General features: G+C 26.2%; 1 protein-coding gene across 2 annotated transcripts in view; it reads left to right on the top strand.

Annotated features, from left to right (window-relative positions):
* The window catches only part of LOC135922335 (cytokine-like nuclear factor N-PAC), a 78,376-nt gene that overhangs the window by 37,852 nt on the left and 19,548 nt on the right, over positions 1–20,976 (top strand). For both annotated transcript variants that reach the window (XM_065456719.1, XM_065456720.1), the window contains exons 4-8: positions 11,224–11,362; positions 11,710–11,904; positions 17,910–18,449; positions 19,198–19,353; positions 19,401–19,523. In XM_065456719.1, the coding sequence (XP_065312791.1) occupies positions 11,224–11,362; positions 11,710–11,904; positions 17,910–18,449; positions 19,198–19,353; positions 19,401–19,523 (1,153 nt within the window). The remainder of the gene's footprint in view (positions 1–11,223; positions 11,363–11,709; positions 11,905–17,909; positions 18,450–19,197; positions 19,354–19,400; positions 19,524–20,976) is intronic.

Genomic DNA, 20,976 nt, shown 5'->3' with positions numbered 1-20,976 from the left:
CATTAATACCTGCCATCGAGAGAATTTTAAAATTTTACGAACCCTTAAAGAAATACTTCTTAAATAAAGATTTTAAAAGCTGTCCTAAAATTTTGAAAAATTTTTTCGAGGATGAAATCTCAGAAGCATATTTGGGATTAGTTTCACATGTAGGAAATCTACTTCATGTAGTTAATATTCAATTGCAATCAGAAGATTCTTTATTGATAAAGATTCACAAAATCATGCTACAGCTCTGTTCATCTCTACAGTTAAATAATAAATTTTATGGCGCTATTGCTAAAAATATCATATTACAATGTTCAAATATTACTATAATTAACGTATTTTTAAATGAAGCAAATATTTTTATTAAGATAATTTTGGAATATTTACAATCGAGATTTGATTTTAATAACTCTATTTACAAGTGTATAAATATTATGACCTTGGAACAGAAACCATCATTTGATGGTTTTTGTAATTTAATAAATATATTAAAATTACCGATAGACATTGAAGCCTTGTTTGAAGAGATTGTAATTTTTTCCATTTTTTATGATTCCCCAGAATACTTAAAGTTAGATGGTCTCAGCGTCTACATGACAGGATTTTCACTGGATGCAAACCCCCTTCAAAAACATTTGCCTACCCCCTAAAAAATTTCGCCGCCTTCGACGGCTGTGCCTGTCTATCATTATTTTCGCCTTTTTAATTTATTGATACTCTTTTCAGAGAATTTATCTAGGATAACTTAAATTAATCTATCTCTACTACCAACTATCGATATTTTGTGTATATACAGAATTTATTTTTTAGATAATAAATTCAATTAAAACCTCTATTATTTACAATGAATTAATTATTATAGCATTATGAGTTTGCTGAAATATCTAAACCTTTTAAATTACATTTAAAAGGATAGCAGAAAGTTTTATTTAGAAAACAATGTGTATAATTGTTTGCAATATATAGATTTGGTCGATGAATTGTATTATAATAATTCTATAATAAAAGTATTAATTTTTACAGCAATAAATTTTGTCCTGTTTCATCTCAAAATTTAATAGATAACCCCCCAAAAAATTTATCTTACCCCATTAAAGCAGCCTACCCCCCTCAAAAAATAGGATGCAAACTGTTCCTACCCCTCCCGCTCATGTAGACGCTGGATGGTCTAAAAGCAGAGGAGAAATTTTATATTTATAAAAAATAATAAGCGGATAACTAAGTCAATTCTAAATCCCGAAATTTTTTTTTTAGCAATTTTCATATTTTTCCCACAATTTTTATATTACTCCCACAAAATACCGAATTTCTCCCACAATTTGGAAATTTTGACCTGGCAACCCTGATTGTATGTGTACCTGGACCACCTGCTAAAACACAGTTTTTAGGTCGTAAGAAAGCAAATCTACTCAGACCTAACTATATCGTTATGAGTCTCTCTAAAGTGAATGAAAAGTTCTTTAATATTACATAAAATTAGCCTTTTCTGCACTTGTATTTTCCTATTTACATATAAAATTATTTTTGCCTGCATAAGTAGTGTTGTTAATTGGTTGGTTGTGTAGAGCCCAGACCCGGGGTTTGGGTCTAAAATATCGACAAAACCAGCTCTGAGCACGAACCCCGAGCACAGACCCGGCGTTCAGACCCAAGGTCCAGATCCGGATAGATGGCACAAAGGTTTAGACATTATCGAAAACTCGATGCTTAGACAATTGTTTTCTGGTTAAAATATTGATTTAGCCGTTTTTAAAAATCGGCTCAAAAATAGCTGTTTAACAACACTAATGGAAATCCTGATCACATTATTTAATAAATATATAATTTATTATAACATTGAAAACAAACTCCCTTTTTTGCTTAAAAATACAGGTAAAGCATTATAGGTAAACCGAATGTTAAAGACTCAATTTGGCGCCAATTTTTATTATTTTTTGATAGCCCTTTAGAGAATATTTTAACTTACAATATGATATATAATTAGTTTTTGAGATATAAGCATTTTAAAAATTTTACAGATTTGAGCCCCTATATCTCAAGAACCAGGTGTTATAGCGAGCTAAAATAAACGGCTTTCTCATTTATTTACCCTTCTAAATAATTCCAGAAAAAATGAAATAAAGGCGTGAATAAAATTTATTTTTAACTATTTTATATAATTATTTTTACTTTTTGCAAAGTCCTGTGTCTGATACATTTTTTATATTTTTTATTTATATTATAAACAGACAAAGTTAGATCATGTTTTTTTTCAAATAATATTTTATTTTTTGTTTATAAATTTTTTTATGTACATGCATGATGATGAATTTATTTTTTAGGTATATAAATTAAAATATAAATCATTTTTGGTTGTTGCTATTGTATTATTTTTTTATAATATTTTTTATTTAAAAAAAAAACTTTTCTATAATTCAAAGATTCAAATATTAATAAATCTAAGAAGTAATTATGGTCTGATCAACAAATTCTTGAATAATATAAGAGATATATAAAATAGTGTTTTGGACGGCTTGATTAAGATTTTAGCCAAATTAATATTATGCAAGATTGGAGATTTGGCAAATAGAGGTAAAAACCTTTCTGCCATATATGTGTAAAATCTACAGGCTTACAAAATATAGTTTTGGTTATAATCTTAATTGGGCCGTTCAACAATGCTAATATAAAACAGCTAAAAATTTATTATTAATACTTTCTAATTTTCGTGAAGAGCTTAAATTCGAGCATAAATTTATTTGATCAAAATAATTCCTCAATAATTTAAAAGAGATATAGAACTTAGCTAAAAATTTATCTAATATTTTTTAATTTTCAAGAAGACTCTTATTTAGGAGACAAATTATTTCTTCTGCTTAATTAATAATTCCTCAATAAAAAAAAAGTATTTAAATTTAATATTCTTATTTAAAATTTTTTACATAAAAAAATAAAAAATTCTTTGAATCTCCTACAAAAATACGAATCAAATCAAATATTTACATAATTCGTGTTTTCGAATTGAATAATTATATTATTCGTATTAGTACGAATTAAATAATTCCTTATTCGTATCCTTTCGAATAATGAAAACATTATTGGATTTGATTCATCGAATATTCGATGCCAAAAATTAAATTCACAAACTTTCGAAACCTTATTGAAAATATATAAATAAGTCTATATTTTTAAACATAAAAATAAAAACATTTACAAAACATACTTGACAATTTTCTAAATTTTAATACTTAAAAACATACAATTTTAAAATTTTTCGAATTTTTTAAATTTTGGATTAAAGCCTTTAAAACGAGTTTTATTTTGTAGTCACAAACTTTAAATAACAATATCCCATTAATTCACATATGTGAACCATCTTTTAAAACCAGCGAACACTGCTACAACTTATTAACCAAATTTTTTTTTAGTGTTTTTTTTAAACTTTCCCTTTTTCTTAACATTTAAAAAAATGATTAAATGGTGTCTTTTTTATCCAAGAGTCTTTATTTTATATTAGAAAAAATCTATTATATGCCATTATTTTTTAATAATATCATATTTGCTACAATTTATATAAATTAACCAATGAGACAGTCAAAAAAAAATCTAAGAATTTATTAATATTTTTATTTACGGTTTATATTTTTTAAAATATATTTAGCCTTTTCAATATTAAAATTTATTTTGTAAATATACAATAACACTGCACAATACAATAAATAATATAAAATATATTTTATTCTGTAAGACTAATATCCCAATTATTTAGGCATATACAATATTTAAGGATTGCTCCCGACATCCTATTTCGCTTCTTTGTCTAAAAGTCTACTGCCTTGCTAAAGACTCTCTCACTTGGAACGCTTGTCGTTTGATGTTTCAGGAAATCTTTAGCTATCAACGACAAGGTTGGGTAATAATCACTGTTCTTCACATCAAATTTAAAATCTTTCGCATTAACATTTTTAACCCGTCAATCGCTTTACCCCGGTCTCCCCTACATAGAGAAATTTTTTTAAAAGATATATAATATCTCATGCTCATGTCATGATATTTAATTAAATTAAGAATAAAATATAATAAAAAAATATATATAATAATATTAAAAGTATGTATTATAATTTTGTTCTTAAAAATACCCCTCCCCCTCCTTCCTTGATTTAATATTTTTTTAAAAAAATTTTTTTTCTCTTTCAATGAAAAAAATAACAATTTTATTTCAATTCTACTTTTGAATCCTTTTGCCGAAAAAAATTTCTTTATAATAATTTCCATTTTTTACTTATTTTTTGTTTTTCCCATAATAGCATAACTAACTTCCAATTCTATTCCCCTCCCTTTTTTTCCCCCCAAAAATTAATTACATTATAAAAATATTTATTTTTTGTTAAAATAATTTCATTCCCAAGTCAAAATTAAATATAAACCCTCTCCCTCCCTCTTTTCTTTACTTTATTATTTATATCCTTGTTTTTAAAAAAATATAAGAATTTTAAATTTTCATTTGATAAATTTTTTGGAGAATTTTCTTATAAATAAACAATCTTTGAGGTAAAATCTTTTATGTTTTTTTAACCCTTCACTAGAAAGGTGGAAAAAACTCCCTTAACTACAAAGGTAGGGTCTATTTTACCCCAAATTTTGTTTAGCTAAATCTCAGAACATATTAAAAATTGAGATCTAAAATTTTGAGTATATATTTAAAAAATATTGGAGATAATAAATACAAAATCTTAGATTAATATTTACTTCCAAAAAAAAGTTAGACAAATCTTCCTAAAGTTACTAAAATAAAATTTTCTTTTTGAGTACTTCCTTTAAATATGGTATTATCACTAAATAAAATTCAAAAAATAAAAAATGCAAATTTTATTAAATATTTTATTAAATCAATGTTGAATAATGATAATTACATAAATTTTATAAAAAAATATCATATATCAAAAAAAATATTAATCATCAAATATCATGTAAAATTTTGAGATAACATTCGCGGCAAATTGTATGCATATGATCTTTACAAATAAATTTTGAACAATTTAAGCAAATTAATGTTGTTTTTTATCTTTCACCCTTGGACACTCATAACATCTTCCCTTTTTATTTATTGGAATATGTTTTTCATCAAATATGTTGAGAACGTCCCGTATGTTGTTACGTAATAGTCTACATATACGAGGGTTCTCGTATCTACTAGTCATAAATGGAGTTATCAGTTCCATAGCTAATAATTTTATAAATTTAGACCTTTTTATAGTCAACAAATTATTGGCTTTATAAACTATTAGGGCATTTATTATTGAAATATTTATCATAGTATAAAAAATGGTAAGTGACCATCTATTTGATCTCCTAGATATGGAATAATTTGAGCAAAGTTGATCCATTACATCAACTCCTGCTTTGGTTAAATTATAAAAAGTTATAATTTCTGGTTTTAACAATTCACCAGTTGTTACGTTAATTTTATTATCATAATGTAGTGTTGAAAGCAACACTACATTCTTATACCTTTTTGGTATATAAGAAACAATAGTAGTATTTTCTTTGAATCCAAATAAACTTGAATATATTTCTCTTTTTTTATTAAAAAATAATGCAGGTAACTGCTTTTTATTTTTTTTAATAGTCCCTACTATTGTTAGGGAAAAACTCATTCCGGATAGGATATATTTTAAAAAAATGGGCCGAGCTTGGCTTATTATCATTAAGTTGTGTCAAATTGAGATCTATATTGTAAAAATATTTCAAGAAACAAAGCACTAATATTTTTCAATTTAAAAAATATTTTTTTCCAATAAAAAAATTTTAAATTTATATAAAATCGGGCTGGGCGGAAAAAGTATTTATATATTGGGTCGGACTTTTCCAAACAAATTAAAAAACTCATTCCGGATAGGATATATTTTTAAAAAAAAATGGGCCGAGCTTGGCTTATTATTAAATTGTGTCAAATTGAGATCTATATTGTAAAAATATTTCAAGAAATAAATTTTTCAATTTAAAAAATATTTTTTCCAAAAAATTTTTTTTTAATTTATATAAAATCGGGCTGGTTCTAAGGTACATCTTTACTTAAATTTTAATTTAACATATTTACAATATATATTTTTACCTATTTGCGTCAAAAAAATTCAAAAAACTTTAGAAATAACGATTATGACAATTGTCTCTTTTCTATGGTATATCTTCACTGAAATTTTAATTTAACATGTTTACAATATATATTTTACCCATTTGCTTTAAAAAATTTCACAAAATTTTAAAAATAACGATTATGACAATTGTCACATATCTATGGTACATCTTCACTGAATTTTAAATTAAACGTATTTACAGCCTATATTTTTATTTATTTGCGTCAAAAAACTTAAATAACGATTATGACAATTGTCACTTATCTAGGGGAAATCTTCGCTGAAATTTTAATTTAACATATTTACAATCTATATTTTTACCTATTTGCGTCAAAAAACTTTAGAAATAACGATTATGACAATTGTTTCTTTTCTATGGTATATCTTCACTGAAATTTTAATTTAAAATGTTTACAATATATATTTTACCCATTTGCTTTAAAAAATTTTAAAAATAACGATTATGACAATTGTCACATATCTATGGTACATCTTCACTGAATTTTAAATTAAACGTATTTACAGCCTATATTTTTACTTATTTGCGTCAAAAAACTTTAAAAATAACGATTATGACAATTGTCACTTATCTAGGGGAAATCTTCGCTGAAATTTTAATTTAACATATTTACAATCTATATTTTTACCTATTTGCGTCAAAAAACTTTAGAAATAACGATTATGACAATTGTCTCTTTTCTATGGTATATCTTCACTGAAATTTTAATTTAACTTTACAATATATATTTTACCCATTTGCTTTAAAAAATTTCACAAAATTTTAAAAATAACGATTATGACAATTGTCACATATCTATGGTACATCTTCACTGAATTTTAAATTACACGTATTATTTACAGCCTATATTTTTACTTATTTGCGTCAAAAAATTTCCAAAAACTTTAAAAATAACGATTATGACAATTGTCACTTATCTAGGGGAAATCTTAACTGAAATTTTAATTTAACATATTTACAATCTATATTTTTACCCATTATAGCGTCAAAAATAAACTAATATGTTTTAAAATACAGATTATGATATTTGTCATTTTTACAAAGGAATATCATCATTGTATTTATACTTTAACATATTTATAAATAAATTATATTTTTACCCTTAGTACCAAAAATTTCAAAAATGTTAAAAAATAACATGACAATTGTCACATTAAAATATTATAAATATCATAAAAATTTAATACAAATATTTATAAATTATTTAAACTAGTTCTTTTAATATACTAAAAAAAATAGATAATTTTACAAAAATGATAAAAATAAACCTATAAAAGATTTTAACTAAAAGATTTATAATTCACAAAAAAATTAATTAAAAAAGAAGATTTTAAATTCTTATCAATTCAAATTTTGCTTAAAATTTTTGCATGAAAACCACAAATTAATTGTAACAAAAATAATATTATACAATACCTATTCGAAATATTCGTCCTCTAGTCGACTTAAGTTCACGACTCAAATGGAAATCTCATGTTCTCGACTCAAGTCGACTTGAGTCGGCTTGAGTTCACGACTTCAGACTCTGAGTCGGAGTCGGGTGAACTCGACTTTTTAACAACACTATTTCCTGGAATCTTGTTAATTTATAGAATAGGATTAAACCCATGTCCACGCCCATTTTATCTGTTGATAATTTGTTGGATGAGGTTATTGAACAAGTTGGTTTAGAGATACAACTTAAAGAAAGGCAGGAGATATTTAAAAGAGGGCTAACGATTGCAGAGAAAGTATTGGAACTATAATTATTGAATTTGGCGATTTTAAAAGATTGGATAATAAGGAACATATTTTGCATTTTTGGGAGTCTGTTAAACTGCAGTACCCTGATTTATATATTTTATCCAAAATCTTATTTGATATTCCTGCATCATATTTTTATATAAATATATTTAATATTAGCGTTGAAAGATCTTATTCACATTTGAAATTCATTTTTTCACTGCATAGATCGAGGATGTTAACAACTTTTGGAAGATATTATGCTAATACGTCTAAATAAAATAAAAATTTTATTTTTTATACTAAATTTATGTCTAGTTTTGTAATTATGATTTAAATATAGGATTTTTTTTATCAATTCAAAAATTCCTAAACCCGAGGTGAACCCCGCTTTTAAAATATTTCCCTGAACCGTACCGAACCTAGCTAAAATTTTGCCGTATTCACATCCCTGCTAATGATATTTTAGACTTTTCTCTTAGATTGAGGAAGCCTAGGCAAAATTTACATTTACTAAAGTAACAATCAGGAATTGCAGAGAGAGATTGTGCAATACAATCTTATAATATTCAATGTGGAATATATCATGAGACATTAATTGTGGAAATCTTCCGCCGTTCAACATCAATATTTGAAATTTTTGATGAATAGTGCTTATGCACATAGCATAGGTTCCTGGTCCTCCAGGTAAGTCGCAATATTTTGGTCTTAAATAAGTAAATTTAATGCACATAGCATGGGTTCCTGGTCCTCCAGCTAAGACACAATATTTTGGTCTTAAATAAGCAAATTTACTTAAGTCCACTTTTATGTCACAATGAGTTTCTTTAAAATAAGAATATAATTCCTTAAAATTGCATAAAATGAATCTTTTCTGCAATTGGCACTTCTCTCCTTTAACCTTTATTGATTTAAAATTGTTTTTACCAGACATTTTACTACTGTTTTCATCGGAATTATGAATTTTTTTAAATAATATCATCTTGAAAAACACTCCCAGAGGAAGTACATTTCCTAGACCTTCACAACGTTTTATCCAAATTGTGCGAATCTTAGGAAAGATGTAAATATATTACATAAATTAACAATAGTCTTTCCCCCCCCCCCCACTTACGAATTTTTACAATTGACTAATGATTAAAATGCCATATCTCCTAAACTTGAGCTCAGCCCAACTTGATATTTTGCAAATTTATTAATTAGTTCTATATATAAAAAAAAATTGAGAAAAAATTGCCGATGGTTTGTGACATTTAGATTTTTTAAACTATCTTTAATATTATATAACTTTAAAGGGATACCATTAGGTTATATAAAGAAATTTAAATGACACTTTTACCTCAATTATATTTAAAGATATCCAAATTTTGCCCAAAATGCCCCATTTTTCGAACTTTAGAGGCCCTTATCTCAGCCGCTGTTTAGAATTCGAGGCTAAAAATTTCTTTTTCTTAGTTATAATTTATGCAAACTAATAAAAATTTTAGAAAAATCTGAGGGGGTCGGGTTGAAACTCATGTTGATTTATCATAGAATTCACCATATATACTATTAGAGGAACCAAAGTATGCATACATAGGAGTCGGTCGTAACGTCATTTTGTGATTTGCACGCCGACCAATTGTCTTAATCGTCATTATATAGTAATGTCATTTAATCGACGTGCAAACTAGAGGTCTGCAAATGGCAAAATCTTTAAAATAAGTTAGGCTTAAAATTTTTTTGTTGATGAATCAAGATTATTTTTAAAAAAATGTATAAAAAAAGTTTTAGAAATTAATTCTTGCAAAGTTAAAGAATTTTATTTTTGCTGTTTAAAAAAGTAATCATATTATCCTATGCATTTCAAGTATTTTATATACGATAATTTGTATTTAAATACTAATAAAATATTCATTTGTACAAATTTTTGAAAAGAAAGTTACTTACAACTAGATATGGCTTACAATACCAATATAATAATATCGAATTCAAATTATTGAATTGGTTTAAACAATATTTTCTCTATATTGTATGGTATTTGTTTTAATTATTATCCAGTGTTTAAAATGAACATCATTTTCAATAAGGTGCTATATTGTCCTTGTTCATTAGAGAAGCTTTGATGATCAGCATTATTTAAGTTTTGATTCATTATATTTTTGACTTCAATTGCGATATTCTAAATAAATAATTAATATGAATGTATTTCCATAGATATAAAAGTATTACTATCACAGATGCTAAATTTATATAATAAATGCAGAGATCGATATATTATGTAATCTTACTAAAGTAATAATTATCGCACCAATATATTTTATGGTTAAATTCAAAACAAAAATATATTACTTGTTAAATCTAAATTAGACATATAAGGAAATATTTTTAGCTTTTTCCGCAAGTATTTATATTAATATAGCATTACTTTTGGATTGATTTATATGCTATTGGTATTGGGCACCTAGTTTTATTGATTTTAAAAACCAATACTATATCTGATTTAATATTATCTTAGTATTGAAAACCAAGAAATATTGGTCTTGTTGCGAGTCCTACTTAAAACCACAAATTTTAAAAATAAGAAAGCATATTTTTTATAAATCAGAGAATAAAGCATATTTATCTTATTTTTTTAAAATAAATTATTATTATAAATTAATCTTTTTCTTTAAATTTATATTCGACATATAAGAGAATAAATAATTTTTTATAAGATCTGGCACTGTACCCGATAAGTAAATAATAATTCCAATCCATAACCGATATTTTTGTGGGTAACTGACACTGTCAAATAGCAATAGGCAAGATTTTTTAAAATTTCTACTGATTCTTAAATGTTTAAAAAGTATATCAAAAGGTCTAAATCGATCTACAGACCTTTTTAAAGGTTTAGGTTTGGGTGGAAAATTTTTGACGGTTTAGGTTCCGTAAATAATAACGGTTAATACGAGTTTAACGGTTAGATTAGGATCCCAAGCTTGCTGATCCATCGTTTTTTAATGTTTTTAACCGCCGCCTATGGTTTGTAAAAATAAAATCCTTCCACCCGTTAATTTGCTTTAAAAAATGTTGTAACACCCCTACCTTCATGTTTAAAAAATATTTTATTTGTTATTTTTTTAATTTAATTTTTATATATTTATACTTAAGTTAAGCTTAACTGATAATTTTGTAATAAATAATCGATTTTAACAAATATAAGTTGGTTCTGTTTATTTCGTTCGTAAAATATCTAAAACCCATACGTCCTTTGGCTAATTGTTTTGAAAATATTTCAAACCCTCCCGCCCATTATTTAATTTTAGCTCGCCCGAACATAGTAAGTGTGCGGAGAATCCGCTTGCATATAAACCTATTAATTAAAATGATTAATTTTAACATTTATCATCAATCAAGTGCTTGGATGCAAGAAGAATGCATCAAGAATTACTCCGAATTTCGCGATAAATTCATTCAAGCTATCAAGCCAGCCCAACTCAAGGACGCCATTGAAAAATCCGAAACAGTTTTCGGCGATTATTTGGTCTATAAAAAGGTAACTTATCAGTGTTTATATATTTATTTTATTATAATCGAATGAGGAAAAAAGGAAAGAAGATTGAAAATAGAATTGAAGGGTAGAAAAAAAGAAAGAGAAGAATAAGAAAATAACAAGGATTGAAAAAGATGTAATAACATTTTTTAAAAAATGAAAAAGCAAATAAAGGAAATTAAAAAATTACCATTAAATTAAGGTGGTTATGAAAATGTTACTATTTATTTATCCGCTGAATAAAGCGGGAGAATTATAGGAGCTCTAGGAAAATAATATTTAGATTATTTCTACTTTTTTTTTTATTATTTAGTATGAAAACATATATTTTTATACCACATTGGGGAAAGAAAAAAGAGGCCGACGAGGAAACAAACGCACGTGACGCTTTGCCGAGTATTAAAGACGAACTTGATGCTATCTATTCTTCCCGTCATGTGACTAACATGAAAATGAAAAAAGAAAATGGCACATCTTCCTTCCTTTCTTCTGCTTCCTCTCTGCTCGGGGGGGGTGAAACCTCACCCCAAAACACGAACGAATATGTGAGGAAAAATCAATTAAAAATAAAAACTAGAATAATTTCATAGGACTTAGATTATTTGACCATTGACAACCTTTAAAAGTTACCACGAGTTTCTTTAGTTGTTATATTTAAAAGTTTATCAATCAACACTCTTTAGCTTCATTGGTATTATTTAAAGTATGACTATCATATCTATATAATTAAAATATATGTAGGAATTTAAAAAAACTTATTAACCTTTGAAGGGTTTTGTGCGGTATAGCTATAGTTGCTCTGCACCTCATAAATGTTAAAAATCTATACCATGATATAACACTTTTTTTTCAATACTCCTATTTTATGCAGAAGTATAAACTCTAAAGTTTTATTTATTTTGTATATTGGCTGTTTTTGAAAGTTTTATTTTGGCTTTCCAAAAAATGAAATAAAAAGATGAGTTTAAATATAAATATTTTCTATAAAAAATCAAAATCTGATGATTAAAGATTAAATAAATATTTATCGTTGAATTATCGCATGTTTTTATCGTGAACATAAGATAAGTTATATTAGACCTACAAAAATCAGAATCGAATAATTCCTTATTCTTATTTATACTAATTATTATTCTATTAGGAATAATAAATTTTTTTAATAAATATTTTCAAAAGTTTTGTAAATGTTATAATAAATTTAGAAAAATAAATAGTTCCCCAAGAAACATGTGGAGTGCTTAGGAATAATAAACCTGTGCGCCGATGTCTCAATCAACGGCGGAGGTTTTTTAATTTTTTTTATCGGCGTTAATATTTATTTTAAAATATTTAAATGAATTTTATTTATAAATCAATTTATTTTTTAATAAATTTAATTTATAAATTAATGTATTACATTTTTTATAATTTATTTGGGCGATCTTTTCTAACACATTGTTAACATAGTTTAATTAATCATAAATAATTTCCTGTCTCACTCCAATTTAAATTTATGTATTTTCTCATTCTCAGAAATAAACTAAGGAATTGTATTTTTACTCAGATCAGAGTCACATCAACAACACATATAAGAAATATTCTATTGATTTTTATTATAATTAAAATAAATTTGGAATGCAAGCAAAATATAAAGTATGAAATATAATAAGTCAGAATTCAGATTTAGCAAAATTATAATTGTCATGAATAAACAGTATTTTATCAAGATTTGTGAGACATAAAGAAGTCCTAGCATTGAGTATTAATCCAGCAATGGAAAAAATTATTTCGCTTAGTGTACTGGTTCCAGGTAAAAGAACCTTCCTAGCTTAATTAGCAAGCATAGGAAGTTCCAGTCGCTTTTTCTTCCAAAAGATTAATGCATCCTTTTCTGGGATATTATTTTGGCTGAGCAAAATATGGCATTCTTGTTCTAGATTACTAATATTGTTATAATCGTTACGGGAATGTTTACGAGCTAATTTAGCTATATAAGAGCTTGATGTTTGACCATTATCCTCAACTTGAATTTCACTTTGTGAATTTCTATCATGCTCTAAAAGTTTTAAATGTTGAATTAAAAATTGCAATGTCGTAGAATTCGAATTTAAATATTCTGAAACAACTTTGAGATTTTGAAATGGGATCATGTAGAGTTGCTAATATCTAATGTTTAAAATATAATTTTATTAATAAAAATATAAAATAACTTGAGTAATGGGAAACCTATGGTCAAGCTTTTTTTTCATATTTTCTTCTAAGCATATAATATCGGTATATGAGCTTCTATTTCACTGCGAAATAATAACCCTAAGTTTATTGTCGATCCTTTTTGGGAGGAAAGAAATTTCACCGACTCTAGGAATGGATTCAATACTGCGTAAAGCTCATTAATCATATCCCATTCATTATTAAAGAGCTTTAAAGATTGTTTTCCTATTTTATTTAGAACATTATTTATAGGAATTTTGTTTACACTGCGAACACTTTCTAGCATAATTAATATGCTATACCAGCGGGTAGGGCAATTTGATTTTAAAGTTTTTGCATTAATTAAATTGGTTGGTGCAATGCCATTTCTATTATCCGATTCATTAGACATATCAAAATGGTCATCAAGGTATGGATCAGAATCATCAATATCCAACATATTACCTGTCTCATAAATTGACTGTAGACATTTACGATGTTCAGCCTCAATTTCACATTCCAAATCAGCTACTCGATATCTGAGGGCTGAAATAATTTCTCTAATTTTTTTAATGAGAATATCAATTTTGGTAACTTTTTTTATGTCATCAACTGTAACCAAATTATGAAGTCCATGCTCTAAGCATAAATGATGCTCATAATCCCCTAATCTGACGCTTCTTTTGACATTGGCCCCAGCATCAGTTACCATTTGTATTATTTTGGCTTTTAAATGGAACTCCTCTTCAATATCAATCTCAGATAATATTGTTTTCCCAGTATGCTTTTGAGTCACATTTCTAGTTGCTAGAATAAAATATTTTAAATCAAATTTTCATCTAAATTATGAAGATTAGATGTGATATAATTTCGACGCTTGAAATGATCGGTCCATAAATCAAAAGTGATAGAACAAAATTTTGGTCCAGAATCAATCAGATTTAAAACATGCGCCTTTATAGATAAATAAACATCGTTTCGTGCACCCCGACTAATGGTTGTCCTATTTGGTAATTCTGAAGAGGAATCAATAATCTTATATTTCTATTTTATAGGCAATTTATTTTTTAATAATCATTTTATATAAATTTTAATTGTTTATAGAATCAAATGGCATTAAATCTAAGCAGCACATCAAAACATAATTTCGCCCTATTAGATTTCATATTTATTTTAAATATTAAAAAGATAATTAAAAAACATCAAAATAATTAGAGCTTGGAATGAAACAAATTAAAAATTTGATTTAGTTTTAACCTTCAAAATAAAGTTTTACATAATAAATTATTTATTAAGTTTATACATTAAAAAGACATTTAAAAAATATAATAATTAGAGTTGGAATGAAACATAATTAATTTAATAAATTATATATAAGTTTATACATTAAAAGATCTCGAAATAGAGCTGGCAATAAATAAACTATTAATAAATTATATATTAAGTTTATACATTAAAAGATCTCAAAATAGAGCTGGCAATAAATAAACTAAAAATTTAGTTGTTTACTTTCAAAATAAAGCTTAATAAAATTAATATTACAAACCAGTTAAAAATTTTAAATGAATATTGATAAACAATAATACCTATGAGCTAAATGGATTTATTATTATTCATTTTTTCTGTTAGTTTGTTATAATTATAAGTGCCGAGATAGATTACTTTTTTATACTAAACATTTTATTTCATAGCTAAAATATAAAATATATATAAATATAAGTCTAAAATAAAAATAAATTAGTGTGAAAATGAATTATGTTTATTCCAATCTTCCTAATCTTTTTTCGCCAATTTTAAGCAAGGTTCACAATAAATATAATCAGGCATTATTGTGCTTTTCTTATTTTCATTCTTCAAAATAAGATTTCCAAATTACCTCCAGGCATAACTTGATTTATGATTAGTAGAGAGAGTTGTTATTTCATAATTTTATTAGGGTGGTTTAAAACGTGCAAGTCCATAAAAATAATTAATATGAAATGTTTGTGGAAATAAAATATGATGTATGAATGAATGTAAATGATATACACTAGTCTATTAAATATAGCAATAGAATACAATTCATATTTTAATTTTATTAATGTTAGTGTTCAAATTAAAATAATAATAAATTAATATATAAATATAATTAATATACTTTCTAAAAATTACACACGCCGCGCCGCCGCCATAATAAAAATCTGTGGCGAGCCGGCTTGCGCCGATGATCTTGATCGGCGGCTTTTCCGGCGTGAATAAAAATACCGGCGGCGCACAGGTCTAGGAATAATTAATTTACCAATAATTTCGAATATTTTCCAACATTTAAAGTGATTTCGAATAATTTGACGATTATTTTTATTCTTAATGGTATTCGATTTGAATCTATTAATCCAATGATTTTTTAAAATTCCTACTCATAGAATACATGTAGGATAACGATGTATTTTTTAGGCCTATGCTATATTATTAGCAGAGTTGGGCAGTACCGCGAATACTTGTATCTAAGATACAAGATCCTTTTGTATCTTGTACTCAGTATCTTTTTGAAAAGTATCTTGAATCTTTTTCATTTTTATTTTCTTGACAAAAGATACAGATACAGATTCTTTTAATATTCATGTTTAAAATTTTACATATCACAGTATATCTTTTATTTTCTTCGAAAATCTTGTATTAATTTCCTTATTTTCTTCGAGAATCTTGTATTAATTTCCTTATTTTTTTACAGCCAAAATTATCTGGAAAATTTACCACTCATATTAAGCTTGAAAGATAAAAAAAATAACAACACCAAAAAGAAATGTGTATATTATATGTTATATATAAATGTAACTCGATAGAATATCATTACCAATTTTATGTAATATTTTTAATTTGTAGGATGATCACTCATTGTAGGGAAATTTAATTTATAAAAATAATTTCCACTGAATCATATCCCAATATTATGAAAATTTTTTTAAAATAGAAGTTAAAAAAGACTTACAGACTAGATGTAAAACCTGTTTAACCAAAAAAATGATAAAGGGTTAAACACAATTTTGTTAAACATTATAAAGTATATTATTTATGTGTAGTTAAAAGGGGCATAGGTTATCTTAAAAATTTAAGTTTACAATATTGTCTACCTTTATTAAAAGCTGCCCAAGGTGGTATAGGCAAAAGATTTTAAGAGAATATTTTCCTATGATTTGATTATGTGGCTTTTTTTGACATCAATATCACATCCATATTTTAATAACTTATGGATTAAGTTGGATAATAAAAAAAATAATAATAAAAGAAGCCCTAAATATAGTACCAGAGTATATAATCAAGTTTAAACTATAAAACCAATAGATTAACATCTAATATAGAAAATGTTGATTATTTTTCTTTTGGTGAAACAAATGGTGCTGAGTTCAATAATACAAATAACATTGAGCTGGAGTTTTTAAATTATATTAAGTCGAAATGTATCATAAATGCTTAATTATCCTTCCATTAAGGAAATTTTTTATAGATATAATACTGCAAAACCTTTATAAGCTCCAATTAAGGTTATTTAGTTTTGGTAAAATGTTAAGTACGCCATGTAAAAGTCTAATGATAATTTATTTCAAAGGTTTGATTCTTATAATGAATATATTTTAAATATTCTGCAAATTAATATTTCAACTCCCATTAAAAATACGAGTCTCTCTTCTCATTCTATTCTAAGGATGGGCTAATACTAATATTATTAAAATGCCTAATTATTATAATTAACTCATTATTAAAGGTTTTATTAATTATTGTAAATATTCATTCTTATTATATGTGTATGTTATGTTCTTCACAAATAAATAGTAAAAACTGTATTTTATAAGCTATTCTATTCTAATTTAATTGGTAATGATAATTTAAAAGTATCTTGTATTTAAGATACTCTAATTAAGTAAAAGATACAAGTATCTTTTATCTTGTATCTTTTTGATATTTTTTAAAAGATACTAGTATTTGTATCTAAGATTCATTTTTTCACAAAGAATCTGTATCTAGATTCCTTTTCAAGATGACCTGCCCAACTCGGATTATTAGCTAGTGTCAATAATTTTTACCCATCTTTGTAAAGAACTCATATAAAATTTTAAACAGTAAACCTTCAATTTTTTTTATACGCATAATTAATAGAAGGTTAACTTGATAAATGTTTTTAGATTTAAATAAATTTATTTAAAAAAATTGTGTGAGATATAACAATTTTAAAATTGGCATTAACCATACCTATAATCATTCGCCTTTATTTTTCATTTCACCTCTCTCGGGTTACCAAGTTTTCGCCATGGTAATTTTAAGTTGAAATTAATTACCAAATTTTTTAATAATTATTTAAACCTGTTCATTGATTCTTTATTCGCTAATATAAAAAAAATTGAAGAAAAAGAAGTTGATCGATGGGTCTGGCAACCAATCTAAGAAGTTTAAAATTCTTGCCCGAAGTCGTCTTTCGCCACCTCCCATTGATGGACCCTCTTCCCTTTCCGACCAATCGGAAGAAACCTCCGATGATGACATTACCCAGACGCTTGATCAATCACGAGACTCCAATTGTGAGTATGATTCGGAACACGACTCAAGAATTGACATTACCAATGACGTCACGAATAATGCTGATAAGCTAAACGATATCGACGGTACAGAAGGCGATTTGCTGGAACCGAAAGGCCTAAAGGGTGTCGATGAAAACTTCAATCCTGAATCTGGCACTTATAATGAAACCCAGAAAAGTGATGACAAGCACAAGAAAGGGAAGATAAACGAGAAAGTCCCCCACGAAGTAAAGATTAACGGTAAGGGAAGTTCGGGGCTAGGGGGTAGTAGCAGGAAGAAGAGAGTCGCCCTTGTCAACACAGGGGATACCAAGAGGACTAACATGGCTCACAGTGATAAGAAACGATCCTTTTACAGAAAATTCAAAGTAAAAAGTTTTTTTGTGTTTACCAATTTTTCTTTTGTTATCTTTTTTTTAAAATATTCTCAAAAACACTAAAATAATTTTTATCACAAAATGTTCTGAATTTAATTTAAAAAAGGATTATGTTATTACTTATGTTGTATTTTTGTAAATTGAAATTTGAGTAGTTTAATTTAGATTTTATTTGGCCTCGCAAGTTTATTATATCAAAAAAAAATATAGGATAATAAAATATTACTTTTTCAATTGATTAGAACCCATTTAAATTGTAATATAAAAATAAATTTCGAATATCTTTTGCCCAGATAACTTTTTCATTTTTAAGGGTTCTTCTCATTTTGAGCAGAAAATACATTATAGGTAGTTATTGTTATATTACGTCACTTCACCCTATCTCCTAATTTCATTATTCTGGCTTGATCGACTTTCAAAAGGCTTGCAAAAATTAGTAAAATAAGGTTTTACTTGATACAATAACATTTGTTGCCTTACTGTTTTGGCCAAAAACGGTGACGGTTTTGTTCCAGGAAAAATCTTGAAAATATATATTGTTCTTTCTCTATTCAACTCTTTTTCCTTATTATTTAAATTTAATTTAAAAGACTATCATTTATATTTGGGCTTTGTGATAAGTAAAAACTTGTTAAAAAAGCACATTTCAATTCATTCGACTACACAAGGACACGTAATTTGATTAGTTTATTTACTATTTAATTTTAAAAAATCTTACCGCAACCTTTATCTTTTACAGAATGATCCTTTTAACACTTCATTGGATAGAACCACAAAAAACATCGAAATAAAATTGATAGATATTTCGAGATTGACAGGTGGCGACCTCATCAAAACAGAGGCATGTTCTTCCACATCTTTAGCTGCGGCTTCGAGCCCTTCCAATGAATTACAAGTAAAAAGGTTCATTCGATTAATTGATTCATTCATTTTTACTTTTAGGACATTCAATCCAGAAGCTTGAAGCTGGGATTTCTCGGCACTGGTATAATGGGAAAACAAATAGTGCACACTCTTTTAAATGCCGGACATCAAGTTTGCGTGTGGAACAGGGATCCAGCCAAGGTTATTTGTTTTGATTTTATTTATGCTGAAGTTGATAACGATCCTTTTTAAAATGAGCTAGCTCCAGCTCCTACCACTTCAAAAGGAACTCCCTCCCGCTACTTAGTTTTTAAAAGGAACGCAGCTCCTGTTATAAATTTTAAAAGAGGAGCTTCGTCAATATATAAATATAATAATTTTGCTAAAGCATGTTACTAATTGCAGATTTATATTACTTTATGTACAATTATTTAAACAAGATAGGCATCGCCAATAAAATGTAAGGAGGAGTAAATACAAATATGGCAAGTAGGCTCTGAAAGCAACTGTAGAAGAAGTTGGACATTTGTCCTAAAAAAATTACTAATAAATATTAAATGAAGAAATATTTTGGACGAAAAATTTAAAACTTCTTTAACATTTAGTTATCTTATTGTTTTAAGTGAAAAGGATTAATGTACTTTGACCCTTGTAAAAAACGAAATGCTTATTTTGGAAAACAGAAATTCAATCATGCCATTTTTATAATTTATCTAACTGAAGAAAAAAATTAAAGATACGTTTGAAAATGAGAAAACAATCCAAATACATGTGCTCTCACTGCTGGTCCCTTATTGGATCCCCAATATAATGGGAGTATCTTACTAGTAGTAAATTTGATGAAGCATGTATATAATTTAAGAATTAGGCATTTTACAAGATGATGATAATTAAGATATTATGTGATATCATAAATTTTAGAAGTAAAAGCGGCGATATATTTAATGGCCAAAATATGTGGAAAGCAGTAACTTTCATAAAAAAACAATCTGATTTTGTTCTCAAGTTGTTAGAATGAACTTTGCCTACCTTGAACATTAAGAGAAGTGACTAATATAATATCTTACTAACAATTCCTAGTTATACTTCTTTTTCAGAAAGAAATTGGTCGGTTTGGGGTAATATTCATACGAAGAAAAGAAATCGACTAAAGATCTCGATAACCAAAAAATTAGTATGAGTATATCATAACTTATTTATTAAAAATATTAAAGTAAATTATAATATTGAATAAAAATCCGAACAAAACTTTGTCATGGAGAGCAACATTGATTAAAGTAAAAGAATATAATTTAATATCACATAGATTTATTTTTTTACTATTATATATAAAATAAAGTTTTTGACCGGCAAATGCACAACCCTGATATATTTTATTCAAAAATTTATAATTTTTTATTTGCTTTTAAAAGTAGCAAATTTTCTAAATTTTGAATTTGAAAAGCAGCCACGCCTCTTGCCTAAAACCTGTTTAGCAATACTAAACAAGATCCGCAGGAGCATATGAGGGGGGGGGGATATGTATTTAATAAAAAAAATTTTTAAATCGTTATAATTATAAAATATATATATTGTAGTATTTGTTTGTTAAGAAATTTTTGTCTATTGATTGAATCCAAGAAAATCTTTTAAATCATTGGATAGTAATTTCGGT

Source organism: Gordionus sp. m RMFG-2023, chromosome 1, assembly GCF_954871325.1.
Source record: "Gordionus sp. m RMFG-2023 chromosome 1, tfGorSpeb1-WG-v2, whole genome shotgun sequence".
Classification (NCBI taxonomy): Eukaryota; Metazoa; Nematomorpha; class Gordioida; order Chordodea; family Parachordodidae; genus Gordionus; species Gordionus sp. m RMFG-2023.
The sequence above is the reverse complement of the archived record's forward strand: the minus strand, read 5'-3'. Positions and strand labels throughout refer to the sequence as shown.